The following is an 18,015-nucleotide window of genomic DNA, read 5'->3' as shown; positions in this document are numbered from 1 at the left end:
AGACTGATGACCAACCAGACAGACTGATGACCAACCAGACAGACTGATGACCAACCAGACAGACTGATGACCAACCAGAGTGGCTGATGACCAACCAGACAGACTGATGACCAACCATGACAGACAGACTGATGACCAACCAGACAGACCGATGACCAACCAGAGAGACTGATGACCAACCAGACAGACCGATGACCAACCAGACAGACTGATGACCAGACAGACAGACAGACAGACTGATGACCAACCAGACAGACTGATGACCAACCAGACAGACCGAGACCAACCAGACAGACTGACGACCAACCAGACAGACTGATGACCAACCAGACAGACTGATGACCAACCAGACAGACTGATGACCAACCAGACAGACCGACGACCAACCAGACAGACCGAGACCAACCAGACAGACCGACGACAACCAGACAGACTGATGACCAACCAGACAGACTGATGACCAACCAGACAGACTGATGACCAACCAGACAGACCGATGACCAACCAGAGAACCGATGACCAGACAGATGACCAACCAGACAGACCGACGACCAACCAACCAGACAGACAGACTGATGACCAACCAGACAGACTGATGACCAACCAGACAGACTGATGACCAACCAGACAGACTGACGACCAACCAGACAGACTGATGACCAACCAGACAGACCGATGACCAACCAGACAGACTGATGACCAACCAGACAGACCGATTGATGACCAACCAGACAGACCGATGACCAACCAGACAGACTGATGACCAACCAGACAGAACCAACCAGACAGACCAACCAGACAGAGACAAACCAGACAGACTGATGACCAACCAGACAGACTGATGACCAACCAGACAGACTGATGACCAACCAGACAGACCGACGACCAACCAGACAGACCGACGACCCAGACAGACCGACGACCAACCAGACAGACCGACGACCAACCAGACAGACCGACGACCAACCAGACAGACCGACGACCAACCAGACAGACCGACGACCAACCAGACAGACTGATGACCAACCAGACAGACCGATGACCAACCAGAGAGACTGCAGGTTCTTAACTGTGTTGTTTGTTGATGTTTCAGGACTACTGAATCAACCAGGACCCCACAGACCTCTGATAGCTGACGGTGAGGATGACGAAGATGACATCATGAATGAGGATGATGATGAGGAAGAGCATGAGGAGCATCATGTAGAGAACGAGATCAGACCCAGCGAGGATGGGGTCGTGGTAAACCCCTCCCAATCCAAATCCACCATTGAGGATCACATCTTTGAACATCTGCCACCCAGACTACACAAAGGTAAGACTAAAGGACAGCAAGTTCATCCCAGTGAGCAGAATTGGTTGAAAAGATGTCTTTTCAAATAAAAATACATATTTTCAACATCTATTAAATGTATTTTAAACATCTTTTACTTGCTAAATAAGGGGTATGCATCGTTGCCCACACATTTAGAAGCATTTTAGAGGCCTACCTCAAGACCCATCTCCAGAACATAGTCTCAGAAAGGCACGAGACAACTGACATGTATCCAATCAACGAGACTGGACTTGAGAAAGGCCTTGTAAGTAAGCCTCGTCTGAGCCAGAACGGCCCATAGGACACTAGTCTATCTCCTGGTTCTGTAGTGGGACAGCTTGATGTACCAGTACACCCCCTGGACAGGACACTAGTCTATCTCCTGGTTCTGTAGTGAGACAGCTTGATGTACCAGGACTCTAGTCTATCTCCTGTTACTCTAGTGAGACAGCTTGATGTACCAGGACACCCCCTGGACAGGACACTAGTCTATCTCCTGGTTCTGTAGTGAGACAGCTTGATGTACCAGGACACCCCCTGGACAGGACACTAGTCTATCTCCTGGTTCTGTAGTGAGACAGCTTGATGTACCAGGACACCCCCTGGTCAGGACACTAGTCTATCTCCTGTTTCTGTAGTGAGACAGCTTGATGTACCAGGACAGGACACTAGTCTATCTCCTGGTTCTGTAGTGAGACAGCTTGATGTACCAGGACACCCCCTGGGCAGGACACTAGTCTGTCGCCTGTTTCTGTAGTGAGACAGCTTGATGTACCAGGACACCCCCTGGGCAGGACACTAGTCTGTCGCCTGTTTCTGTAGTGAGACAGCTTGATGTACCAGGACAGGACACTAGTCTATCGCCTGTTTCTGTAGTGAGACAGCTTGATGTACCAGGACACCCCCTGGACAAGACTGTAGTGAGACAGCTTGATGTACCAGGACACCCCTGGACAGGACACTAGTCTATCGCCTGTTTCTGTAGTGAGACAGCTTGATGTACCAGGACACCCCCTGGACAGGACACTAGTCTATCTCCTGTTTCTGTAGTGAGACAGCTTGATGTACCAGGACACCCCCTGGACAGGACACTAGTCTATCTCCTGGTTCTGTAGTGAGACAGCTTGATGTACCAGGACACCCCCTGGTCAGGACACTAGTCTATCTCCTGTTTCTGTAGTGAGACAGCTTGATGTACCAGGACACCCCTGGTCAGGACACTAGTTTCTATCTTGATGTACCAGGACCTGTTTCTGTAGTGAGACAGCTTGATGTACCAGGACACCCCCTGGGCAGGACACTAGTCTGTCGCCTGTTTCTGTAGTGAGACAGCTTGATGTACCAGGACACCCCCTGGGCAGGACACTAGTCTGTCTCCTGTTTCTGTAGTGAGACAGCAGATGTTTCAGTAGAAAGGCCTTGTGCTGAACAACTATATCCCCATGTAGCTCCAACGGATCCAGTGTGTAGTGCTGCTGACCTTTGGTACAGTGTGTTCTGCCCTGTATTCAGGAAATGTTTGAGTGAGGGAGTGTCTCTCTTCTCTCTGCTGCTCTCTGTAGGCAGAGTAAAGAACAGCATCTGCTAAATAAAAGCTATGTATTGTTCCCCATGCCTCCCACTGTATCTCTCTCAGTATCTCCCCCTGTCACTCTCTCTTCTTCTCAGTATCTCTCTCTGTCACTCTCTATTCTTCTCTCAGTATCTCTCTCTGTCACTCTCTATTCTTCTCTCAGTATCTCTCTCTGTCACTCTCTATTCTTCTCAGTATCTCCCTCTGTCACTCTCTCTTCTTCTCTTGTAGCTCTCTCTGTCACTCTCTCTTCTTCTCTCAGTATCTCTCTCTGTCACTCTCTATTCTTCTCTCAGTATCTCTCTCTGTCACTCTCTATTCTTCTCAGTATCTCTCTCTGTCACTCTCTCTTCTTCTCAGTATCTCCCTCTGTCACTCTCTCTTCTTCTCTCTGTATCTCTCTCTGTCACTCTCTCTTCTTCTCTCAGTATCTCCTCTGTCACTCTCTCTTCTTCTTCTCTTGTCAGCTCTCTCTGTCTCTCTCTCTTCTTCTCTCAGTATCTCTCTCTGTCACTCTCTTCTTCTCAGTATCTCTCTCTGTCACTCTCTATTCTTCTCTCAGTATCTCTCTCTGTCACTCTCTCTTCTTCTCAGTATCTCCTCTGTCACTCTCTCTTCTTCTCAGTATCTCCCTCTGTCACTCTTTCTTCTTCTCAGTATCTCCTCTGTCACTCTCTCTTCTTCTCAGTATCTCCCTCTGTCACTCTCTCTTCTTCTCAGTATCTCCCTCTGTCACTCTCTATTCTTTTCAGTTCTCTCTGTCATCTATTCTCTCTGTCTCTGTCTCTATTCTTCTCTCAGTATCTCTCTCTGTCACTCTCTATTCTTCTCTCAGTATCTCTCTCTGTCACTCTCTCTTCTTCTCAGTATCTCCCTCTGTCACTCTCTCTTCTTCTCAGTATCTCCCTCTGTCACTCTCTATTCTTCTCTCAGTATCTCTCTCTGTCACTCTCTCTTCTTCTCAGTATCTCCCTCTGTCACTCTCTCTTCTTCTCAGTATCTCCCTCTGTCACTCTCTATTCTTCTCTCAGTATCTCTCTCTGTAGCTCTCTCTTCTTCTCAGTATCTCTCTCTGTCACTCTCTATTCTTCTCAGTATCTCCCTCTGTCACTCTCTCTTCTTCTCAGTATCTCCCTCTGTCACTCTCTATTCTGTCTCAGTCTCTCTTCTTCTCTCTGTAGTTCTCTCAGTTCTCTCTCTGTCAGTCTCTCTTCTCTCAGTATCTCTCTGTCACTCTCTCTTCTTCTCTCAGTATCTCTCTCTGTCTTCTATTCTCTGTCAGTTCTCTCTCTTCTCTCTATTCTTCTCTCAGTATCTCTCTCTGTCTCTGTATTCTTCTCAGTTCTTCTCTCTGTAGTTCTCTCTTCTTGTCTCTGTAGTTCTCTCTTCTTCTCTCTGTAGTTCTCTCTTCTTCTCTCTGTAGTTCTCTCTTCTCTCTGTAGTTCTCTCTTCTTCTCTCTGTAGTCTTCTCTCTGTAGTTCTCTCTTCTTCTCTCTGTAGTTCTCTTCTTCTCTCTGTAGTTCTCTTCTTGTCTCTGTAGTTCTCTCTTCTTCTCTCTGTAGTTCTCTCTTCTTCTCTCTGTAGTTCTCTCTTCTTGTCTCTGTAGTTCTCTCTTCTTCTCTCTGTAGTTCTCTCTTCTTCTCTCTGTAGTTCTCTCTTCTTGTCTCTGTAGTTCTCTCTTCTTGTCTCTGTAGTTCTCTCTTCTTCTCTCTGTTCTTGTCTCTGTAGCTCTCTCTTCTTCTCTCTGTAGCTCTCTCTTCTTGTCTCTGTAGCTCTCTCTTCTCTCTGTAGCTCTCTCTTCTTCTCTCTGTAGTTCTCTCTTCTCTCTGTAGTTCTCTCTTCTTCTCTCTGTAGTTCTCTCTTCTTCTCTCTGTAGCTCTCTCTTCTTGTCTCTGTAGTTCTCTCTTCTTCTCTCTGTAACTCTCTCTTCTCTCTGTAGCTCTCTCTTCTTCTCTCTGTAGTTCTCTAATCTTCTCTCTGTAACTCTCATATATTTAGGTCATGTATTTAGTCAGTGATGTGTTCTCTCTGTCACTCTCTCTCTGTCACTCTCTCTGTCACTCTCTCGCTCTCACTCTCTCTGTCTCTCTCTGTAGCTCTGGTTGAAGCCTGCAAGGAGAGATACAGTCTGGTCCAGTCGCTAAGCAACCTGCTGCCAGTCAGGATGGTGACGGCTATGATGCTTCCCTATACCCTTCCCCTGGAGTCTGCTCTGTCCATGACTGTTAGGTAGGACTAGACCCTATACCCTGGAGTCTGCTCTGTCTATGACTGTTAGGTAGGACTAGACCCTATACCCTGGAGCCTGCTCTGTCTATGACTGTTAGGTAGGACTAGACCCTATACCCTGGAGTCTGCTCTGTCTATGACTGTTAGGTAGGACTAGACCCTATACCCTGGAGTCTGCTCTGTCTATGACTGTTAGGTAGGACTAGACCCTATACCCTCCCCTGGAGTCTGCTCTGTCCATGACTGTTAGGTAGGACTAGACCCTATACCCTGGAGTCTGCTCTGTCCATGACTGTTAGGTAGGACTAGACCCTATACCCTGGAGTCTGCTCTGTCCATGACTGTTAGGTAGGACTAGACCCTATACCCTGGAGTCTGCTCTGTCCATGACTGTTAGGTAGGACTAGACCCTATACCCTGGAGTCTGCTCTGTCTATGACTGTTAGGTAGGACTAGACCCTATACCCTGGAGTCTGCTCTGTCTATGACTGTTAGGTAGGACTAGACCCTATACCCTGGAGTCTGCTCTGTCTATGACTGTTAGGTAGGACTAGACCCTATACCCTGGAGTCTGCTCTGTCCATGACTGTTAGGTAGGACTAGACCCTATACCCTGGAGTCTGCTCTGTCTATGACTGTTAGGTAGGACTAGACCCTATACCCTCCCCTGGAGTCTGCTCTGTCCATGACTGTTAGGTAGGACTAGACCCTATACCCTTCCCCTGGAGTCTGCTCTGTCCATGACTGTTAGGTAGGACTAGACCCTATACCCTCCCCATGGAGTCTGCTCTGTCCATGACTGTTAGGTACCCTGGACTAGACCCTATACCCTCCCCTGGAGTCTGCTCTGTCCATGACTGTTAGGTAGGACTAGACCCTATACCCTTCCCCTGGAGTCTGCTCTGTCCATGACTGTTAGGTAGGACTAGATCCTATACCCTTCCCCTGGAGTCTGCTCTGTCCATGACTGTTAGGTAGGACTAGACCCTATACCCTCCCCTTGGAGTCTGCTCTGTCCATGACTGTTAGGTAGGACTAGACCCTATACCCTCCCCTTGGAGTCTGTTCTGTCTATGACTGTTAGGTAGGACTAGACCCTATACCCTCCCCTGGAGTCTGCTCTGTCCATGACTGTTAGATAGGACTAGATCCTATACCCTTCCCCTGGAGTCTGCTCTGTCCATGACTGTTAGGTAGGACTAGACCCTATACCCTCCCCTTGGAGTCTGCTCTGTCCATGACTGTTAGGTAGGACTAGACCCTATACCCTCCCCTTGGAGTCTGTTCTGTCTATGACTGTTAGGTAGGACTAGACCCTATACCCTCCCCTGGAGTCTGTTCTGTCTATGACTGTTAGGTAGGACTAGACCCTATACCCTCCCCTGGAGTCTGCTCTGTCCATGACTGTTAGGTAGGACTAGACCCTATACCTTCCCCTGGAGTCTGCTCTGTCCATGACTGTTAGGTAAGACAAAGCTCTCTGCTCGTGTCGTTACAAACACACATGACTACAAACACACTGGACTACAAACACACTGGACTACAAACACACTGGACTACAAACACACTGGACTACAAACACACTGGACTACAAACACACTGGACTACAAACACACTGGACTACAAACACACTGGACTACAAACACACTGGACTACAAACACACTGGACTACAAACACACTGGACTCTATCTAGGCCTGTGTAGCAAGATAACTCTGTTTCAAATCTTCTGGACTTCCCCCTTTCCCCTCAAAGATAAATATTCCATTGACTGGGTCAGGTTTATCATGTGACCAGTGACTGGGTCAAGTTCATCATGTGACCAGTGACTGGGTCAAGTTCATCATGTGACCTGTGACTGGGTCAGGTTCATCATGTGACCTGTGACTGGGTCAGGTTCATCATGTGACCAGTGACTGGGTCAGGTTCATCATGTGACCAGTGACTGGGTCAGGTTCATCATGTGACCAGTGACTGGGTCAGGTTCATCATGTGACCAGTGACTGGGTCAGGTTCATCATGTGACCAGTGAATGGGTCAGGTTCATCATGTGACCAGTGAATGGGTCAGGTTCATCATGTGACCAGTGAATGGGTCAGGTTCATCATGTGACCAGTGAATGGGTCAGGTTCATCATGTGACCAGTGACTGGGTCAGGTTCATCATGTGACCAGTGACTGGGTCAGGTTCATCATGTGACCTGTGACTGGATCAGGTTCATCATGTGACCAGTGTTAGGACAGCCAATATCAAACCATTGCAAAAAGTGTTGCTATATGTTTTTCTACAGTGTGCAGTAATGAATACCACCCTGACCATGCAGTGTTATTGACTATCATGACTATTGACATGTTGTTCTGTCTTCCTCTCCTAAACTGTTAGAGTAACAATAATATATTACTAATGTCCCGTCTCTCCTCCCAGACTGTTAGAATGGCTGCCTGATGTGCAGGAGGACGTGGGATGGATCGGAGAACAAACGATTAAGATGCTACAGTGTGCTGTGACACGGGCCACCAAGACTGTGTCCAACAGGGTCTCTGCAAAGTGAGATGCCAACCGCACGCACGCACACACACCACACACACACACACACTCTGACAGACCGACAGACCGACTCACAGTTTGTTCAAGTTAGTTTATTAGTCATATACACCTAATGTAGGTGGCGTACACAGTGCAGTGAAATGCTTCCTTGTAGGTTAACCTCGCGACAACATAGCAACAATAGAACAAGTCAGTAGCTAAGTGAACGTAGCAACAATAGATCAAGTCAGTAGCTAAGTGAATGTAGCAACAATAGATCAAGTCAGTAGCTAAGTGAATGTAGCAACAATAGATCAAGTCAGTAGCTAAGTGAATGTAGCAACAATAGATCAAGTCAGTAGCTAAGTGAATGTAGCAACAATAGATCAAGTCAGTAGCTAAGTGAATGCAGCAACAATAGGAAAGTAATTAAGTGGATGAAATGGTACAAAGAAAATAAAAGCTCAATTAATAAAATGTGACATTTTGAGCAAACAAATTAACAGCTAAAACTATAATACACCAAAACAAGCGAAGAGGAGTGGAGTGGAGTGGGATGAGGTGGGGTGGAGTGGGGTGGGGTGGGGTGGGGTGGGTGGGGTGGGGTGGGTGGGGTGGGGTGGGGTGAGGTGGGGTGGGATGGAGTGGGGTGGGGTGGGTGGGGTGGAGTGGGTGGGGTGGGGTGGGTGGGGTGGGGTGAGGTGGAGGTGGGGTGGAGTGGGTGGGGTGGGGTGGGTGGGGTGGGGTGGAGTGGGGTGGGGTGGGGTGGGTGGGGTGGGGTGGGTGGGGTGGGGTGGGGTGGGGTGGGATGGGTGGGGTGGGTGGAGTGGGGTGGGGTGGGTGGGGTGGGTGGAGTGGGGTGGGGTGGAGTGGGGTGGAGTGGGGTGAGGTGGGGTGGGTGGAGTGGGGTGGGGTGGGGTGGGATGGAGTGGGGTGGGTGGGGTGGGGTGGAGTGGGGTGGGGTGGAGTGGGGGGGTGGAGTGGGGTGGGGTGGGGTGGGATGGAGTGGGGTGGGGTGGGGTGGGGTGGGGTGGGTGGGGTGGGTGGGGTGGGGTGGAGTGGGTGGGGTGGGGTGGGTGGGGTGGGTGGGGTGGAGGTGGGGTGGGTGGAGTGGGGTGAGTGGGGTGGGGTGGGGTGAGGTGGGGTGGGATGGGGTGGGGTGGGGTGGGTGGGGGGGTGGGGTGGGTGGAGTGGGGTGGGTGGGGTGGGTGGGGTGGGTGGGGTGGGGGGGAGGTGGGGTGAGGTGGGGTGGGGTGGGGTGGAGTGGGGTGGGTGGGGTGGGGTGGGTGGGGTGGGGTGGGTGGGGTGGGTGGGGTGGAGTGGGGTGGGGTGGGGTGGGGGGGTGGGGTGGGGTGGGTGGGGTGGGTGGGGTGGGGTGGAGTGGGTGGGTGGGGTGGAGTGGGGTGGGATGGGTGGGATGGAGTGGGGTGGGATGGAGTGGGATGGGGTGGGGTGGGATGGAGTGGAGTGGGGTGGGGTGGGATGGAGTGGAGTGGGGTGGGAAAAACTAACTTTCTGTATGTCCTCAAAATACTCTTCCGTGTCCCTCGTATCTCTCTAGGTTTTCCTACAGACACTTTATAATCCTCCATCAATCTAATGTATTTACATCACCTGATGTCACAAAGTGCTGTACAGAAACCCAGCCTAAACCCCCAAACAGCAAGCAATGCAGGTGTAGAAGCACGGTGGCTAGGAAAAGCTCCCTAGAAAGGCCAGAACCTAGGAAGAAACCTAGAGAGGAACCAGGCTATGAGGGGTGGCCAGTCCTCTTCTAGCTGTGCCGGGTGGAGATTATAACAGAACATGGACAAGATGTTCAAATGTTCATAAATGACTAGCAAGGTCAGATAATAATAATCACGGTAGTTGACGAGGGTGCAACAGGTTGGCTTTTCATAGCCGATCATTCGGAGTATCTCTACCACTCCTGCTGTCTCTAGAGAGTTGAAAACAGCAGGTCTGGGACAGGTAGCACGTCCGGTGAACAGGTCAGGGTTCCATAGCCGCAGGCAGAACAGTTGAAGCTGGAGCAGCAGCACGACCAGGTGGACTGGGGACAGCAAGGAGTCATCAGGCCAGGTAGTCTTGAGGCATGGTCCTAGGGCTCAGGTCCTCCGAGAGAGAGAAAGAAAGAGAGAGAGAATTAGAGAGAGCATACTTAAAAATTCACACAGGACACTGGATAAGACAGGAGAAATACGCCAGATATAACAGACTGACTCTAGCCCCCCGACACATAAACTACTGCAGCATAAATACAGGAGGGGTCGGGAGACACTGTGGCCCCGTCCGACGATACCCCCGGACAGGGCCAAACAGGCAGGATATAACCCCACCCACTTTACCAAAGCACAGCCCCCACACCACTCGAGGGATATCTTCAACCACCAACTTACCATCCTGAGAGCGGGGCCGAGTATAGCCCACGAAGAGCTCCCCCACGGCACAAACCCGGGGGGGGGTGCCAAACCGGACAGGAAGATCAAGTCAGTGACTCAACCGCTCAAGTGATGTACCCCTCCTAGGGACAGTATGAAAGAGCCCTAGTAAGCCAATGACTCAGCCCCTGTAATAGGGTTAGAAGCAGAGAATCCCAGTGGAAAGAGGGGAACCGGCCAGGCAAAGACAGCAAGGGCGGTTCGTTGCTCCAGTGACTTTCCGTTCACCTTCACACTCCTGGGCCAGACTACACTCAATCATAGGACCTACTGAAGAGATGAGTCTTCAATAAAGACTTAAAGGTTGAGACCGAGTCTACGTCTCTCACATGGGTAGGCAGACCATTCTATAGAAATGGAGCTCTATAGGAGAAAGCCCTGCCTCCAGCTGTTTGCTTAGAAATTCTATGGACAGTAAGGAGGCCTGCGTCTTGTGTCCGTAGCGTACGTGCCACAATCCCAAAACCTACGAAAACCCCCAATACACAAACACACCACAAAATAAACCCATGTCACACCCTGGCCTGACCAAATAAATAAAGAAAACACAAAATACTAAGACCAGGGTGTGACAGGATAGCCGGAAAGTAGAGCATTGCAGTAGTCTAACCTAGAAGTAACAAAAGCATGGCTACATGTTTCTGCATAATTTTTGGAGAGAAAGCTTCAGATTTTTGCAATGTTACGTAGATGGAAAAAAGCTGTCCTTGAAACAGTCTTGATTGTTCGTCAAAAGAGAGATCAGGGTCCAGAGTAACGCCGAGGTCCTTCACAGTTGTATTTGAGACGACTGTACAACCATCAAGATTAATTGTCAGACCCAACAGAAGATCTCTTTGTGTCTTGGGACCTAGCATCTCTGTTTTGTCAGAGTTTAAAAGTTTGCCGCCATCCACTTCCTTATGTCTGAAACACAGGCTTCTAGCAAGGGCAACTTTGGGGCTTCACCATGTTTCATTGAAATGTACAGCTGTGTGTCATCCGCATAGCAGAGAAAGTTAACATTATGTTTCCGAATGACATCACCAAGAGGTAAAATGTATAGTGAAGACAAGTGGTCCTAAAACAGAGCCTTGAGGAACACCGAAATGTACAGTTGATTTGTCAGACGACAAACCATCCACAGAGACAAACTGATATCTTTCCGACAGATAAGATCTAAACCAAGCCAGAACTTGTCCGTGTAGACCAATTTGGGTTTCCAATCTCTCCAAAAGAATGTGGTGATCGATGGTATCAAAAGCAGCACTAAGGTCTAGGAACACGAGGACAAATGCAGAGCCTCGGTCCGATGCCATTAAAATGTCATTTACCAGCTTCACAAGTGCCGTCTCAGTGCTATGATGGGGTCTAAAACCAGACTGAAGCATTTCGTATACATTGTTTGTCTTCAGGAAGGCAGTAAGTTGCTGCGCAACAGCCTTTTCTAAAATTTTTGAGAGGAATGGAAGATTTGATAAAAGCCGATCGTTTTTAAAATATTTTATGGGTCAAGGTTTGGCTTTTTTAAGAGAGGCTTTATTACTGCCACTTTTAGTGAGTTTGGTACACATCCGGTGGATAGAGAGCCATTTATTATGTTCAACATAGGAGGGCCAAGCACAGGAAGCAGCTCTTTCAGTAGTTTAGTTGGAATAGGGTCCAGTATGCAGCTTGAAGGTTTAGAGGCCATGATTATTTTCATCAATGTGTCAAGAGATATAGTACTAAAACACTTGAGTGTCTCTCTTGATCCTAGGTCCTGGCAGTTCTGTGCAGACTCAGGACAACTGAGCTTTGGAGAAATATGCATATTTAAAGTGGAGTCCGTAATTTGCTTTCTAATTATCATGAGCTTTTCGTCAAAGAAGTTCACGAATTTATCACTGCTGACGTGAAAGCCATCCTCTCAATACTGCTTTTTAGTTAGCTTTGCGACAGTATCAAAAATATTCCGCTCAATTAAGTTGGAAAAATAGGATGATCGAGCAGCAGTGAGGGCTCTTCAATACTGCACGGTACTGTCTTTCCAAGCTAGTAGGAAGACTTCCAGTTTGGTGTGGCGCCATTTCCGTTCCAATTTTCTGGAAGCTTGCTTCAGGGCTCGGGTATTTTCTGTATACCAGGGGCAGGGTCTACAGTCAATCACGGACTACAGGAAGAAACCCAGCCCAGTCACGGACCAGGATGTCTTGCTCCCAGGCAGACTAAATAACTTTTTGCCCGCTTTGAGGACAATACAGTGCCACTGACACGGCCTGCAACGAAAACATGCGGTCTCTCCTTCACTGCAGCCGAAGTGAGTAAGACATTTAAACGTGTTAACCCTCGCAAGGCTGCAGGCCCAGACGGCATCCCCAGCCGCGCCCTCAGAGCATGCGCAGACCAGCTGGCCGGTGTGTTTACGGACATATTCAATCAATCCCTATACCAGTCTGCTGTTCCCACATGCTTCAAGAGGGCCACCATTGTTCCTGTTCCCAAGAAAGCTAAGGTAACTGAGCTAAACGACTACCGCCCGTAGCACTCACATCCGTCATCATGAAGTGCTTTGAGAGACTAGTCAAGGACCACATCACCTCCACCCTACCTGACACCCTTGACCCACTCCAATTTGCTTACCGCCCAAATAGGTCCACAGACGATGCAATCTCAACCACACTGCACACTGCCCTAACCCATCTGGACAAGAGGAATACCTATGTGAGAATGCTGTTCATCGACTACAGCTCGGCATTCAACACCATAGTACCCTCCAAGCTCGTCATCAAGCTCGAGACCCTGGGTCTCGACCCCGCCCTGTGCAACTGGGTACTGGACTTCCTGACGGGCCGCCCCCAGGTGGTGAGGGTAGGCAACAACATCTCCTCCCCGCTGATCCTCAACACTGGGGCCCCACAAGGGTGCGTTCTGAGCCCTCTCCTGTACTCCCTGTTCACCCACGACTGCGTGGCCATGCACGCCTCCAACTCAATCATCAAGTTTGCGGACGACACAACAGTGGTAGGCTTGATTACCAACAACGACGAGACGGCCTACAGGGAGGAGGTGAGGGCCCTCGGAGTGTGGTGTCAGGAAAATAACCTCACACTCAACGTCAACAAAACTAAGGAGATGATTGTGGACTTCAGGAAACAGCAGAGGGAACACCCCCATCCACATCGATGGAACAGTAGTGGAGAGGGTAGCAAGTTTTAAGTTCCTCGGCATACACATCACAGACAAACTGAATTGGTCCACTCACACAGACAGCATCGTGAGGAAGGCGCAGCAGCGCCTCTTCAACCTCAGGAGGCTGAAGAAATTCGGCTTGTCACCAAAAGCACTCACAAACTTCTACAGATGCACAATCGAGAGCATCCTGGCGGGCTGTATCACCACCTGGTATGGCAACTGCACCGCCCTCAACCGTAAGGCTCTCCAGAGGGTAGTGAGGTCTGCACAACGCATCACCGGGGGCAAACTACCTGCCCTCCAGGACACCTACACCACCCGATGCTACAGGAAGGCCATAAAGATCATCAAGGACATCAACCACCCGAGCCACTGCCTGTTCACCCCGCTGTCATCCAGAAGGCGAGGTCAGTACAGGTGCATCAAAGCTGGGACCGAGAGACTGAAAAACAGCTTCTATCTCAAGGCCATCAGACTGTTAAACAGCCACCACTAACACTGAGTGGCTACTGCCAACACACTGTCAATGACACTGACTCTACTCCAGCCACTTTAATCATGGGAAATGATGGGAAATGATGTAAAGATATCACTAGCCACTTTAAACAATGCTACCTTATATAATGTTACTTACCCTACATTATTCATCTCATATGCATACGTTGATACTGTACTCTATATCATCGACTGCATCCTTATGTAATACATGTATCACTAGCCACTTTAACTATGCCACTTGGTTTACATACTTATCTCATATGTATATACTGTACTCGATATCATCTACTGTATCTTGCCTATGCTGCTCTGTACCATCACTCATTCATATATCCTTATGTACATATTCTTTATCCCCTTACACTGTGTTATAAGACAGTAGTTTTTTTGGAATTGTTAGTTAGATTACTTGTTCGTTATTACTGCATTGTCGGAACTAGAAGCACAAGCATTTCGCTACACTCGCATTAACATCTGCTAACCATGTGTATGTGACAAATAAAATTTGATTTGATTTGATTTACCAGGGAGCTAGTTTCTTATGACAAATGTTTTTAGGGGTGCGATTATATCTTGAGTATTGCTATGGTTACATGAAATTCCACAGTTAGCTGGTTAACTGATTTTTGTCCTCTGATGTCCTTGGGTAGGTGGAGGGAGTCTGGAAGGGCATCAAGGAATCTTTGGGTTGTCTGAGAATTTATAGCACGGCATTTGATGATCCTTGGTTGGGGTCTGAGCAGATTATTTGTTGCGATTGCACACGTAATAAAATGGTGGTCCGATAGTCCAGGATTATGAGAAAAAACATTAAGATCCCCAACATTTATTCCACCGGAGAAGTCTCGGTCCAGAGTATGACTGTGACAGTGAGTAGGTCCGGAGACATGTTGGACAAAACCCACTGAGTCGATGATGGCTCCGAACGCCTTTTGGAGTGGGTCTGTGGACTTTTCCATGTGAATATTAGTCACCAAAAATTTTAATATTATCTGCTATGACTACAAAGTCCGATAGGAATTCAGGGAACTCAATGAGGAACTATGTATATGGCCCAGGAGGCCTGGTAACAGTAGCTATAAACAGTGATTGAGTAGGCTGCATAGATTTCATGACTAGAAGCTCAAAAGACAAAAACACAGTCTTTTTTTGTTTTTGTAAATTGAAATTTGGTATCGTAAATGTTATGTCCCTCGTATCCCTCTAGATCTTCCTATAGACACTTTTCCACACTCTCACTTTAAGCCCATATGCCCTCATAATGTATTGAGTCTCTCTCTCTCTAGGTTTTCCTACCAGTTGGAGCTGCGTCACTGCCAGTCCCTGCCTGCCCAGCTCATCCCTGCCAGCCTGCTCCCAAGATGGGTGAGTGGAGGCAGCTCCTCTATCCTGGATGTTATCAGTCGTTTGGACCAGTACCAGAGGCAGCTGCTGCCGGGCTTCTTCTGTGTCAACCTGGACCTCCAGGGTTCCTTCTACACCAGGGGTCCCACAGGAGGGAGCCCAGTCCCAGGAGGGTCCACCAGAGCTGGGGAAGGAGGACCAGGACCAGCCTTGTCTCTTACATCTCCCATCATAAACCCAGAGGAGGTAGAGGGGATGGGGCTGATGATGAGGAGGCTCAGTGAAAACCACAACTCTACTGCGGCTCTTCCAGCCTCACTATAGTAATATAATGTATGCCATTCAGGAGACACTGAGGGCCCCCTGGGGGGGGTGACCATTTAGTATTACAGACAGATTCTAATAACAAGCCAGGTAGACAGGTAGAACAGGTATAACAGCCAGGTAGACACCTTGAAATTAAAGGGACAGTACACCAACGTGTGTTATCTCATCATCGATGACACAGTGCCTGATTCACTCACCTGCCCATTGGGATGCCGAGGATACCCAGGAACCTACAAGGAACCGCTGATCTGCATCGTGTCAATGTGACTTTTATAAAACATGACAAAATATATTAAAGTCATTAAGATAATAAACAGTAAAAAGTCTTTACTGTTGACTGTTGATACCAAACATGTTCAAGGACTAGGGATGTTACCGATGAACCGTTTAGCCGGTTAGCCCGACCGAAAATACATTTCACCCGGTTCATGCTTATCGGTCTATAGGTTCATTTGAACAATTTTGTGGAATTAAAATTGCCATGTGTGTATTTCCATTAGTAATCATGGATTTTATTTGCACATGCGCACAGCACACAGAGACTAGTTAGAGGAGATGAATACTACCTGTCAGACAGCGACAGAGTAGCTCCTGTAGGCTACTGTAGTGAAGCCTGCTGTTGGAAGCCCAGTCATTGGTCATCCCAGTCATTGGTCAGCCCAGTCATTGGTCAGCCCAGTCATTGGTCAGCCCAGTCATTGGTCAGCCCAGTCATTGGTCAGCCCAGTCATTGGTCAGCCCAGTCATTGGTCAGCCCAGTCATTGGTCAGCCCAGTCATCGGTCAGCCCAGTCATTGGTCAGCCCAGTCATTGGTCAGCCCAGTCATTGGTCAGCCCAGTCATCGGTCAGCCCAGTCATCGGTCAGCCCAGTCATTGGTCAGCCCAGTCATTGGTCAGCCCAGTCATTGCCCAGTCATTGGTCAGCCCAGTCATCGGTCAGCCCAGCATTGGTCAACAAAGTCATCGGTCAGCCCAGTCATTGGTCAGCCCAGTCATTGGTCAGCCCAGTCATTGGTCAGCCCAGTCATTGGTCAGCCCAGTCATTGCACAACAAATAACAATTCTAAATGCAACCGCTTGTTAAAAACTTGTGGCTATGATTAAAAAGGAGTTATTTTTATTTCTCAATCTCAACTTATAAAGCGCCTCCCATTCGCCCTTCAGATGCATAGGCTATAGTCTGCCTACCAGCTGGAGACAGTATAATGTAATGTGAGCTGGAGACAGTATAATGTAATGTGGAGACAGTATAATGTAATGTGGAGACAGTATAATGTAATGTGGAGACAGTATAATGTAATGTGGAGACAGTATAATGTAACGTGAGCTGGAGACAGTATAATGTAATGAGGAGACAGTATAATGTAATGTGGAGACAGTGGAGATTATACTGTAATGTGGAGACAGTATAATGTAATGTGGAGACAGTATAATGTAATGTGGAGACAGTATAATGTAATGAGGAGACAGTATAATGTAATGAGGAGACAGTATAATGTAATGTGGAGACAGTGGAGATTATAATGTAATGTGGAGACAGTATAATGTAATGAGGAGACAGTATAATGTAATGAGGAGACAGTATAATGTAATGAGGAGACAGTATAATGTAATGTGGAGACAGTATAATGTAATGAGGAGACAGTATAATGTAATGAGGAGACAGTATAATGTAATGAGGAGACAGTATAATGTAATGAGGAGACAGTATAATGTAATGAGGAGACAGTATAATGTAATGTGGAGACAGTATAATGTAACGTGAGGAGACAGTATAATGTAATGAGGAGACAGTATAATGTAATGAGGAGACAGTATAATGTAATGTGGAGACAGTATAATGTAATGAGGAGACAGTATAATGTAATGAGGAGACAGTATAATGTAATGAGGAGACAGTATAATGTAATGAGGAGACAGTATAATGTAATGTGGAGACAGTATAATGTAATGTGGAGACAGTGGAGATTATACTGTAATGTGGAGACAGTATAATGTAATGTGGAGACAGTATAATGTAACGTGAGCTGGAGACAGTATAATGTAATGTGGAGACAGTATAATGTAATGAGGAGACAGTATAATGTAATGAGGAGACAGTATAATGTAATGTGGAGACAGTATAATTGTTTGAAACCTGAACGTGTTACTTTAATACAAATAATGAGATGTGTCTTACCTTGCGTCTAAGTAGCCTTGCCAAAAATCCATCCGTAGCAACATGGAATCAATTATTATATAAAGACTTCCTCATGCCGTTAACCAGCATTTCTCTCCTGTTCTATTGGTTTTCATATCAACTTTCCAGAAGCCAAAGGCACAATCCTGGTCATAATAACAACCCATCCTGGTCATAATAACAACCCATCCTGGTTATATTATCAACCCATCCTGGTTATATTATCAACCCATCCTGGTTATATTATCAACCCATCCTGGTCATATTATCAACCCATCCTGGTCTTAATAACAACCCATCCTGGTCATATAATTAACCCATCCTGGTCATATTATCAACCCATCCTGGTCATCTTATCAACCCATCCTGGTCATAATAACAACCCATCCTGGTCATAATAACAACCCATATTATCAACCCATCCTTGTCA

The 18,015-nt window shown here is 47.7% G+C and overlaps 1 protein-coding gene across 1 annotated transcript in view; it reads left to right on the top strand.

The window, feature by feature from the left end:
- pnpla2 (patatin-like phospholipase domain containing 2) overlaps window positions 1-15,901 on the top strand; it is a 33,905-nt gene extending 18,004 nt beyond the window's left edge. The window contains exons 6-9 of the mRNA XM_042301979.1: window positions 1,094-1,315; window positions 4,985-5,117; window positions 7,541-7,663; window positions 15,021-15,901. Of these exons, the coding sequence (XP_042157913.1) occupies window positions 1,094-1,315; window positions 4,985-5,117; window positions 7,541-7,663; window positions 15,021-15,402 (860 nt within the window). The 3' untranslated portion in view covers window positions 15,403-15,901. The remainder of the gene's footprint in view (window positions 1-1,093; window positions 1,316-4,984; window positions 5,118-7,540; window positions 7,664-15,020) is intronic.
- Window positions 15,902-18,015: the final 2,114 nt, after the last annotated feature.

The sequence above is a fragment of the Oncorhynchus tshawytscha genome, linkage group LG19 (genome assembly GCF_018296145.1).
Source record: "Oncorhynchus tshawytscha isolate Ot180627B linkage group LG19, Otsh_v2.0, whole genome shotgun sequence".
NCBI classification, from domain to species: Eukaryota; Metazoa; Chordata; class Actinopteri; order Salmoniformes; family Salmonidae; genus Oncorhynchus; species Oncorhynchus tshawytscha.
The sequence above is the reverse complement of the archived record's forward strand: the minus strand, read 5'-3'. Positions and strand labels throughout refer to the sequence as shown.